The following is a 12,101-nucleotide window of genomic DNA, read 5'->3' on the forward strand; positions in this document are numbered from 1 at the left end:
TAGTTGCCTTTTGACACTGTGCAGGCAGGAAGAAACAAGCTGCTTTCAGCCATGCAGGGGAGATGAGTTGGGGGATAGTAGGAGGTGGGGTAGGGGGAGATGAATTCTGCAAAGGCATAGGCCAAATTATCCCCTCCCCCTAGTGGCTTTAAGTAGTTCCTGTCCCTTCCTTCCCACACAGTGCCAGAAGGCTACTGCTGGTGATGTTCTGGTGTAAACCTTGGCAGAAATCTGGGGAGGGAGCATATGCCCCTATGTGCTTCCCTTCCCCCTGTTCCCCCACCACATTGCTGTGGAAAGATGTGGCACCAGGTACTAGGGGAGGCATGTCAATACTTGGGCTCCAGCCAGACATGAAGGGCAGAGAGCCCTAGACAGGGAGCATTGGATCAGTCAGTCACCCTCCCTGTGTGAGAGAAGTGTCCGTGAGTGTGTGTGTGTGTGTGTGTGTGTGTGTGTGTGTGTGTGTGTGTGTTACCTCACCCCTTGTGAAACCTAATTCCTTAATAAGAAAATAATAAAAAAAATCCAGCTATGCAGTATTTCTATTTAGCAGGGGCTCAGTCAACTTGATATTTATTTGCATGTTTGCACTGCACAGCTCTGATTGCCATTGAACTTGCTTGAATATGAATAATTTTTCCAGATGTCCTATATTCAGCATAGTGAAATATGATCTCCCCATGTATGAGGACCCATGAGGGCAGAACAAGGACTGCCTAAGCAGAGACTGGGGCAGGCTAGATGAGGAAAATGGAAGTGTGTTGAGGTACCAGGAGAACAGGGAAGACTGAGAGATTGAAGGGGACCATGAAGAAGACTGTGGTGTTAGCACCAACACTAGAAGACATTACACTGGAACCGGGGTTTGAGAGACGGTCTGTCAGACCTAGACGACCACCTGTCTGCTAGAGACTATGTTATGTAATATTTCCAGTGTTTTCAGTGAAATATTTCTGCCAACAGTATAGTGTCTTGTTCCATATTTGTTGCTGTGGTTAGAACAACAATGTTTATTTTATAATTGGGAGAGCTTCTTAAGAGAGGAGGGAATGTGGTGTTTAGATGCTGCTTGTAATTATTAGAACTGGGAGCACTGGCTGTTGGGAATCTGGAAGCACTGGAAGGAGGGGGGAAGAGATGGGCCAGGCCTGAGTGAGAGCTACAGAGGGGAGCAGCAGCAGCTTTGTAAAGAGGTTTCACCTTTGGTAAATAAAGGCCTGTTGAAGTTTGTTAATACCTTGCTTGCATGATACAACAAAGGGGTCATGCTTCAAGGCCAGGGGGGCGGGGGGTGGCTGAAGAGTCTGTATTCATTAGAGCTCCCTCCTTTCCCAAGCTCAGAAAGGAACCCTAGACCCTGAGTGTCACTCTTCTTCTGTTGTCAGAAAATATTTATAAAATGTACTGACAAAGTGTTCACTGTCACTAGGGCCAGTCCATGGAATTTGTTTTTTCAGGCTGCATTATTTTAAAACCTGGAATATTGTCCACAAAAATAAACTATGTTAAAAGCATGTTATTCATGTTGCAGAGTAAAAGTCATGCACTCAGAAGTTACAAAATGCCAATATGAACGTTATCTGTACAAGCTTAATTTAGCTTTGTTGTGCATACAGCTTATGATACAGTCTTTAATTATAATTTTAATTACAATTATTTTTCCACAGAACTCCTGCCTCTTTCTATGGACAGGATGGATGGGGCTTAAAGGGGTGTGGTGAAAATATATTAATTAATGTTTATGAAGCACTCAGATACTATTGTAATACTCAACATAGAAAAGCCCATGAGAGAGAACTTATTAATTTTGCCTTTAGAACAGGGTTTATATAGCGTGCAGTGAATAATACCGGGAACATCACATTGAATATCTGTTATTCCTTTAAAATAGTTGGTAATTTTATTTTTATACCAACCCTCTCCCCCTCCCCCCCCCCCCCCCCCGGAAAAAGTCCTTTTATAGATAAACCGCAATGTAATTATTTATCTGCAGTTTCCATGTAGTTATGTCTACCAAATAATGGAATTTTTCTGGCATGTTCTATGTATTTGTTACAATAACACTGGTTATTAAACCTTCTGTGTTGTTCTCTTTTTTTAATAGCCTATTTCCTCTCTGTGTCCTCTGAAGTAGTCTCATCTCCTGCAACTTTAAGAAGCAGAGTTTTCTTCCCTACTGACAGCAAACACATTTGCCAGGTATTTGAGGTACATCTTCCCTTCATTGTATTCTTTGTCATTGCGATTTGCTGGACTAACCAGGACTTTCTTATGTCCTAGCTTGCATTTTACTATTGGATTGGTCAAATGAAAGGCGTGTTGATGGTGGGACTCCATCATTCTGATGGAACTTTTAAAAACATCTGGCAAGAAGAAGGAGGACTGCAAAACCAATGGAGAACAAATATCATCACAATCAACAGTACTGAAAAATTTGAGGTTTGTAAATTTCCATGATGCATACTTCTAATGGAGAAGTTAGTATATTGTATGAAGCTAGGTGATATAAAGTTATCTTATATCTGGAAAATGACGTGAATCAAAGGAGGCATAGACGCATATTTTAACTCTTCAATATTACTATAATTTATTATTGCTTGATCTTATCTTGTGGTGACATGGGAACTAAAACTGAAACCCATTTAAACTGTGCTCAAATTTTATACAAAACAATCACACTTGTAACATAAATTGGAACCTGTCCTTAAAAATTACTCTTTTAGGAGGTGAGATTAGTTGTTGTATTCTTTCAGGACCCAAGGAAGTTGACTTGTTTTGTTGGAGTCGAGCTTTTCAGTGCATTTATTCCCTGTAAACTTCTAGAGAGATTAGCTAGATAATTAACAATTCATAATACTTCGCCTAGCTTTGAGGCTTTGTTACAAGATATACATGTGCAGTATTTTCGCTTGTTCTTTATTGCTGTTTTGAAAGTTAACCCACCTAGGGTACAGCTACACAACAGTGTTATTTGGAAATAATTGACGTTATTCTGAAATAACATAGCTCGCATATACACAGAAAGCCGTTATTTCGACAGAATCTCAAAATAATGTTGAGCTGGAGGACTTCTTACTCTGACTCCAGTAACTCTCATTTTATAAGGAGTAAGGGAAATTGGAGGAAGAGTGCTCTTTCTTGGACTTCCTGCTGTGCAGACAGCGCCAAAAGCTAAAATAGGCTATTTCGACTAAAGCTAAGTTATTGACATAGCTCAAGTTGCGTAGCTTATTTTAGCTTTAGCCCTGCTGTGTAGATGTGTGCTTAGTGTCTACATTTGAAGCATGACCCCTTTGTTGTATCATGCAAGCAAGGTAGTAACAAACTTCAACAGAATACTGTTTTAAAAAAATATCAGGGTAATTTTACTCCTAACATGTTCACCCTGAGTAACTGGCTATTATGCTTACCCTTTAGGTGAGCATCTTCTGGTTACATGAGCTCAGTAAGTCACTGCCTTGTAATACTTTTGACCAAATGTCTGATTATGTGATACACTGATACTGTCTGTGGCAGGACTGGGCAAGATGCAGTCTGGGGATTGGGTCCGGCCTGCTTATCAGCTTGATCTGGCCCATGGGCTGTCTCTGCTTGCTTTCTATTTATATCCCACAGCCCGTGCCACCAAATTTCCGAGTTGTGGCTCAGGCAACAGGATCCTATTTATATAGCTTGTGGCTTCCAGATGTGGCACTACTCCAATAGGAGCCTGATCTGTGAGCCTTTTAAATAGCCACAGCAACCCTAGGTGGCTGCCAGGCAATGTGGTAGTGGCGGGGCCTAGAGCTGCAAGCCCTTTGCTGTGTTTGTACGTAAAGCTTGTGGCTTAAGACAACTCTAGCAGGAGGCTAGTCTCCAGCCCTGCCCCAGGTCCTGCCCTTTCTGGGGGGTGGAGCTGTCCCATGACCACATACAAAAAATTCCCCTGTGAAAAATATTGCCTATCCCTGGTCTATGAGAATCCTAATGTCAAATCATTTGGTGAGGTCTTTGCCCTTAGACTGGAGAACACTCATCACTGCTTGACTGTCCAATGTGACCTAAATTTTCAAAGCAGTGCAACTTACTAAGAGACTCCCAAGCCCACGTGCAGCTCTGAGTGTTGGGCCTATCTGACATTATTGGATACCCCATGATATGCAGCAAGATCAAGCCTCACTTTTGCTTTTCCAGCCCCTCTCCATCTGTGAAATATAAAGAAAATAAGGGCTGAGGAGAATTGTTAATATGGAATCTTTCCCCTGTAATCATAACTGATTTCCTGATTAGCAAACATTTTAATCTCCTGATGACTGTTCGAGGGTCATTGTGAAATGAATTGATGGTCATAGTCCAATTCCTTGAGGACAGGTGTGCACCTTATAAAACTGATCATTACTAATGTCACTGTTTTGGGGATTCTAATCAGAATGACCAAGGATCAGGCATTGACACTGTCAGCAGAGCCAGCACTAGGTATCAGCAGGCTAAGCAATTGCTTAGGGCCCTGAGCAACTTAAGGGGCCCCCTATTTACTTTTTATTATAAGAACTTGCTTGCTGCTCTAGTGTTATATGTGGGGAAGCAAAATATTCCTGCTGATGGCTCCTATTTGGTGCTGAAGTACCTCTCATCCTTGGAAGTCCTTGCTAGAATCTTGTAGTGCAAATGTCTTTCTGAACTTCTCCTGTGGATATTCAGGGGACCTCAGTCTCCAGGCAGGCCTGTATGCAGGGGGGCTATGAAGGGTGCGAACACACACCCCATGGTTACCCAAGTAAGCATGCTCCAGCTGGCCAGGGGAAGGCAGGAGCAGCGTGCTGCCCGAACTTTCCTCCCCCATGCTTTGGTTGGCTGTGGGAAGGCTGGGGCTGATTTTCCCGCTTACTTGGGGGACCATGAGAGATGTATTCATGCTCTTGCAGTCCACATTTACAACCCTCCCCTTCCCCTCCCCCCACACATAAATTCCTGGATACGGGCCCGCAAGAGCTGTCAAGATAGCATTTTTCAGGAGCACTGAACTCAAGCAAAAATGAAAGGTAGGAAAATAACCATACCGCTTATTGCCAACTACCCGGTGTTTTGATATAGTGTTTTGAGCTTAACACCATTTTAAGCTGCTCATCACAGAATGAACTCAGCACATCCTTTGCCTAGCAGAACTCTTTGAGCAGTGTTGATTCCATAGTTACTCCATGCTGCAAGTTTTACATATAAAAATGGATGTAGCTTAACAAGACAGAGGATTGCTCTGAATAAATATGATTGGGAAGGTGATACTGTCCCTGTGATTCAGTCCTGTACTTGTCATTTCTTTGGTATTTGCTGTGGTAGGTCCCATTTCTGCAGTCTGATTGCACAGATAGGGATCTGAGGGCATGGAAAGGCTATCAACTTAATTGGCATTCAGCATGTGCAGAGGGTTCAGTCATACAAACCAGAACTGCCTGGCAGAGCAAAAAGAGAAAGTGTCATAATCTTAGCCATTGTAATGCCCTTGTGTTGGTGGTCATTACAGCTAGAAATAATGGGTCTAGTGGTAAAATATTGTGATGCATTCATTGTTATGTTCATGGTAGCAAATGCTATTGCTAAACTTAAGATATTTCCATTGTTCTGTTTTCCTTGGCCTTTAGAGCTAAATATTACTAAACTAGCTCTCAAGAAACAGGTAAATATTTATTCAATTTTTGAACAGAATCAATTCAGTTGTTATTGAGTTAAATGAATTAAGAGGGAGATAAAGGTTTTGCCATTTGTGAAGACTAGTACAACATTGAAAAACAAAACCAACAGTAGTTGAAGGTGTGAAGTAAGCATTTAACACTATCATTTTCCTTCTGGAGTAAGAAACTCCAGCCAAGTCTGAGAGAGAAAAATACAGACTTGGCACTCGTGAAGTAGAAAGATTTAAAATTGGTATCAAACTTACTCCCTCTGAGGTCAATTGTATCAAGTTCTTCACTAGAACATTTTCAGGATTTTTTTCCCTCTCCTCATGTCAAGGAGTGCTGTGCCTGTCCTCCTGTGTTGAGAATCAGACAATAAGCATAAAATAGTTTGTTCAGAATAGTGAGAAGGTAAAGGGAAGGAAATATGCAGGAACTGAACGTGTTTTTCCATTCATGTACTTTATAATGCAACATTCAACTTTGTGTTCAAACTATCAGAGTAATATTTATTAATCCATTCATCCATTAATTCATTCACTGTATACAAAAATGTATCTTTAAAAGATTCATAGGAAGTTAGGACATATTGGCTCCATGGGAACATTTGATTATACAAATCAAGGCTGCTACTAGGTATTGTGGTAAACAATAACTGCTGGTGATCTATCACTGTTGTTGTTGTTGTTTTGCCTGGCTAGACTGAAGGGACATGCTATTCTTGTAATATCTTGCACGGTGTTCATTACAAGTATTCTTCTAAAGATCGTGAGAGGAGGTTTGCCATCAAACTGCTGAGGAAGCTTGCAAACCACCTTCTTAGGTACTCTTCTTTCTGCAATAGTTTTATTTCATATGCATATGTTAAATATCTAGCATCTATTTCCTATGAAATGATGCAGTTTTCACTTTATGAGCGTCCACTAAGTTTATCGATTTTCCCAGAGAAGGCATGTGCTATTTCTTTAAAAAATAAAGGGCTAGATTAACCAGTATGTCAGGTATTTTGTGCAAATCGAGAGACACAAAATAGCTGAAAACCCAGCATGGCTAGACAATTAGAACAGCTTTATGGCTGCTTTGTCTTGCCGATACAAAACAGTCAGAAAGTACTAATGGATATGGGCCAAAAGGTGTTGGATCATCAGGTGCCATCACAGTCAGCTACTAAACTGTAGAAAGCACTTAACTGATAGAATCATAGAACACTAGGACTGGAAGGGACCTCGAGACGTCATTGAGTCCAGTCCCCTGCCCGCATGGCAGGACCAAGCATTGTCTAGATACATTTAAGGGTATCCCCTTATGTATGCGTAACACACACACAGTTTTTATGCTCAATATCATCATCTACGATAAATTATTAGTCACACAAATTGCATGGGGGGTATTTAATGGGGATAGCAGTAGTACAACATTGAATAGTATCTCATATGGGAGTTATGTAGAATATGATTCTGAAACCACCTCTGATTGCGCAAAACCAAAACAAGACTTTACTGCTCTAATATTATCCAAATCATGCAAGTTCACTCAATGTCTACTCAGATTAGTCAAGGAGATAATTTCAGAACACTGGTTTAAATTGTTAATAAGCAAGCCTATTGTAAATCAGTCGAATTCAACCTCATATGCAATGCTAACTGTTAAATGGTCAAACTTTTTTTTTAACTATTGTATTTTTAAACGTATATGTTTTATTTTCCAAGCTATGATCCTGTGCTGAATAACATTTTTGGAAGCATATTTAAAACAATATAATCAACGGAAAATTGAATATATTGAATATATAATTATAATTACTGCAATATGACTAACCCAAAGTTTACTTGATATAGTTAAACTTTGTACAATATGGCTGCATCTAGACTGGCCGCTTGAATTTCTGCAAGAGCACTGACGATCTCATGTAAGATTGTCAGTGTTCTTGCGGAAATGCTATGCTGCTTCCATTCAGGCAAAAGCCTTCTTGCACAAATGCTTTTGCGCAAGAGGGCCAGTGTAGACAATGTGTTATTGTTTTGCGCAAAAAAGCCCCAGTTGTGAAAATGGCAATCGGGGCTTTCTTGCGCAAAACCGCGTCTAGATTGGCTACAGACACTTTTCCGCAAAAAGTGCTTTTGCGGAAAAGCGTCCCTGCCAATCTAGATGCTCTTTTCCGAAAATGCTTTTAACGGAAAACTTTTCAGTTAAAAGCATTTCCGGAAAATCATGCCAGTCTAGACGTAGCCAACATGAATAAATAAAAGACCGTTGAATGGAATTTCTGTTCCACGAAAAATTCTCATGCTTCAGAGTTTGTTTCCATTACAAATCAGAATGAAACATTGTAAAGATGGTGTCGAGTATCAGAGAGGTAGCCGTGTTAGTCTAAATCTGCAAAAGTGGCAAGGAGTCCTGTGGCACCTTATAGACTAACCGAAGTGTTGGAGCATAAGCTTTCATGGGCAATGACCCAATTCGTCAGATGCAGGTCACGAAGTGGGTCTTTGCCCACGAAAGCTTGTGCTCCAACACTTCGGTTAGTCTATAAGGTGCCACAGGACTCCTCGCCGCTATTGTAAAGATGGGTTTGCAGGCCTCATGTATTTACTATTAAGTTGTACAAGCAGTTCATAAATTTGTCTCTGAACTTTAAAACAAATATTGAAAGTTTTGCTGCATTAGTATTATCATTTTGACACTTACTATTAAGACAAGATTGTGCTTTTACATACAGCTCACTGTGAAGGGAGGGTGTAGCATCACCACTCCGTAAAGGGCCCTGACAACTGTGATTCAGTTTCTTCCTTATTGCCACTTCCACCTCGCTGCCAGCAGGAAAATTATCTTCTACTGCCTCTTGCTCATAGCAAATTACTTATTTTTCAACACCATAATCTCAGTAGCGTATGGTGGGGAGACAGCAAAGCCTAAATTCTACCCATCTCTCTGTTGACCTCTCTGGTGAAGAAGTACTTGATATGCAGCCCTGCTCTCCCCACTTGGCCTGAGGCCCGGATGAGGGAAAGTGGTACAGGGGAAGTGTATTTGGGTGGTTTTATTCCCCTTATGTTTCTGTGTGACCATATGGGCTGGTTTACAATATAGTCCTAAATCACTAACAGAAATGGAAAGCATCTGGCATTGGTCCTATGGCACAACGTAAGTGATGGAAGTATAGCTCCTTTGAGGCATTTGTGATTAACAGCTGATAGCTTTTGTTTCTCAAGATGCAGTTTCTAGTTTCCACAGTCTGGAATGGTATTAGCTGTCAGTTTACAGGCTGTCTATAGTTTACAGGCTGGTGTGACGTTAAATGTTCTATCACTTCTCCAGATCTCTGCCTGGTAAATGCTAGAAGTAAGAAGGAAGAGGGACTTGATCATTCAATTTTTTTTTCTGTCTCTTAACCACTGTGATACTAATTTACTGAGGTCCTCTGAAAAGAATATATTTTATTGTGGTCTGCACGGGACTTTTGGTTAAAGTCAACTTAGTTTTGGACCTGAAAGAATGACTAAGGAGTAAATCCATGGTGACAAATGCCACAGCAGTGAGCAAAAGCCAGGCTGTTAATCCGCTGAGGTATTTTTTGTTTCTTTGCAAAAGCGGCGCGGAGTCCTGTGGCACCTTATAGACTACCTTTTTTGGGGGTTTTTTTGCATGACCTGGAGCTGCTTTATTTCTAATGAAAACTCTACATTTTATATTCTCGTCCGTTCACGTAATATTAACAACTTCAGTGATTCTGCAGCATGCAGGTATAATTATTCTTACGTATGTGACACAAAATTAATGGTATTTCCTCCTAACCTGTTGCTAAACATCATTCAGGTTGTCATTCAAGGGACACTTGAGGCATCGGAGCCGGATAATACCATTGCTATTGATGATATTTCTTTCAGTGGAGGATGTTTCCCAGTATTTGGTAAGAATCCTTTCTTTAACCACACAAATAATTATTTCCCCCTGAAGCCAAAAGAAAAAAAAGCAAAGAGGCCATTTTGTACTCAAAATATTTCTTAACTTCTTAATCATTTTAATGAGGCTTATATTTTATTCCTCCAAACTATCGGCTGTCAGATTTCATACCACAAGAGAGACAATAAAAATGTGGTATATTATGAATGCCTGATGAGCTTTCTGCAGAAATAGCACCACAAAGTCTTCAATGGGTAGGTAAGATCTACTGTTCTTTGAATGAAAATTAATGTTTTCAGCCATCTGAGGGAAAGCAGTGGCAATGACCTTTAAAAACAAAACAAAACAACCTCCCCCTCTCCACCAAACAGAAAAAAGTTCTGTTGGCTTTTTGAAAACTGTAAGGCCCTGATTCAGCTGCCCTGTAATTACTTTGTGCTACTCTCCTGCCTCTCAGCAGCCATAAATTCAGTGTAGTCAGCCCTGGAAGAGATCATCCAAGCATAGTGGCATTCTCCAGTGGTGTAAAGCCAGTGGAATATTTCCTATGTGTTCCCCTTTCTCCAGCTAGCAGACAGGATTTGTTCAAGAGAAAAGGGGCATGTCTGAGGTTTTTCTGCTGTTCCAGAGATCCCTGACTACAATAAGTACCTCTTTTGGCCACTGGCGTATGTAAATTAGAGTAGCCTCCATGTTACTCTAAATTACACCGGAAGATTTGGCTGGCACACCGATAATCCAGAATTGGTGCAAAAATGGCTTTAACTTTGCATCTTCTCATTCCTGAGCTGTACTGACATCTGCTGGGCCTCAGTAGAGAATGCAAAGCTTTGAGGTTTGGACCATGTGGGTATATGTTTGTGATGCTCATATTAGTAGTACAAGAGTGTGAGTACAAACCTTGGGGCAGGGTGCTGAAAAAGCCAAACTCATTGTTAGTTCTAAACTTAGATTCCAGCAACCAGCTTCACCAAACAAATATGCCCCCGACACACTAACAACCTTAAACAGAGTCACAGATAGTCCCCTTGGATATTCTAGTCTGTCTTGCCATCCAGATGAGCATGTCTTTTATGCGGCCCTTACAGCAAGAATCCTATAATACACTATATGAAGATTTATTAAATAGGAAAATGAAATTTAAAAATTATTTACAAGGTTAAAGCAAGTGAATTCATATCTTAGTTGGTCTCAGGTTTTAAAAGGTAACAGAGGCTTCTATAATCAGCAAACTGAGTATTTGTCCTTTACAGTTAATCTGTGTTAAGTAGCTGGGGAATCTCTTGCTTAGTTCTTCAAAACACCTCCCTCCTTCCCCCAGACCCAGTGACATAGATATCTTTCTTTGGAGTTTTTATCCTTCTCCTGCTATGTGTTCCCAGCTACAATCTCAGTTGATGGGAGGAGACCACTCACGTGCCTCATTTTCATGGGGAGAGAGGAGAACAACAATACGTCTTTAGTCCTTTTGCTGACTGTTCTTCAATCCAGATGCAGAGAGTTTCTAGTTATAAGATCCAGCTATAATCTGTCTGGTATTGATGGGTCTCTTCTTGCAGGAGAGACATAGTAGTTTCTATAGAAGAGCTGTCCTTCACATTAATTCATGTCTCTCTCCCATATGATGATGCATGGTCACAGAGGCTCACAATATGCACACTCAAGTATAGCATTGCAGATCTGATACAAATATTACAAGTAAGATTAATGCATGCAGCAACTCACAAGCATTCGATAGAGTCCAAATATTTTAGTACTTATCTTATCTGAATCCACATTTGAGCCAGATAGATTTCAGCTATTTATTGTCAGTGTTCAGTTGAGACATGGAGACCTTGCCATAAACTGGTGTCTGGTCTCCCAGCATCACACTGTTATCTTCTGTCTCAGATATATTTAGCTTTTGCAAACAGTTTTGTACACTGGAGTTTAAAATAGGAGGCTCCCATGAGAAGGAATTTACAGTAGATCCCCAAACTGATTTAATATTTTAGAATTCTGAACAGTGATCTATTTCAGTGTTATCTTTATTTTAAGAGCCGCATGCAAATCTTCAGGATCCTAGTAATTCGGGGCTAGATTAATTTTTATTTCACAGGGCACATCTCTATGTAAATAGGAAAACTTAAATTTCAGTTAAACTTGCTGGGCTGTAAGTATTTCCATGCCTCGGATGTCCTGCATTTGCAAAAAGTAGAAGCAAAGTAGGATGTCAGGTGTGCTTATTTACATTCCAGTACCCACTTGTAACTGTTACTCAGCAGGGTTGTATAGGAGTGCTGGGAACCCTGTTACTTGCTTTGGACATACTCACCCTATGCTGAATGGAGAATATTCTGCAGTGTGCTCTTTTACAAGCCTAGATTGAAACAAGGAGTCAGTGAAGCTCTTAATGCAGGAATGTGATTTTTCTCTCTCTGTCTCTTCCTTGGAGGATTACTACAGCTGAGGTGGAATAATGAAACAAATCTAGAGGAAAAAAATGACATTGTCATTGTGGCCAATAAGCCGGTATGTCCTTGATTTCTTAGGGTATGTCTACAC

General features: G+C 40.6%; 1 protein-coding gene across 1 annotated transcript in view; it reads left to right on the plus strand.

The window, feature by feature from the left end:
- Positions 1–12,101, plus strand: part of MALRD1 (MAM and LDL receptor class A domain containing 1) — a 438,222-nt gene that overhangs the window by 14,509 nt on the left and 411,612 nt on the right. Inside the window, exons 3-5 of the mRNA XM_089776725.1 lie at positions 2,108–2,202; positions 2,284–2,442; positions 9,471–9,564. Coding sequence (XP_089632851.1) covers positions 2,108–2,202; positions 2,284–2,442; positions 9,471–9,564 — 348 coding nt within the window. The remainder of the gene's footprint in view (positions 1–2,107; positions 2,203–2,283; positions 2,443–9,470; positions 9,565–12,101) is intronic.

Source organism: Pelodiscus sinensis, chromosome 2, assembly GCF_052426305.1.
Source record: "Pelodiscus sinensis isolate ZL-2025 chromosome 2, ASM5242630v1, whole genome shotgun sequence".
NCBI classification, from domain to species: Eukaryota; Metazoa; Chordata; order Testudines; family Trionychidae; genus Pelodiscus; species Pelodiscus sinensis.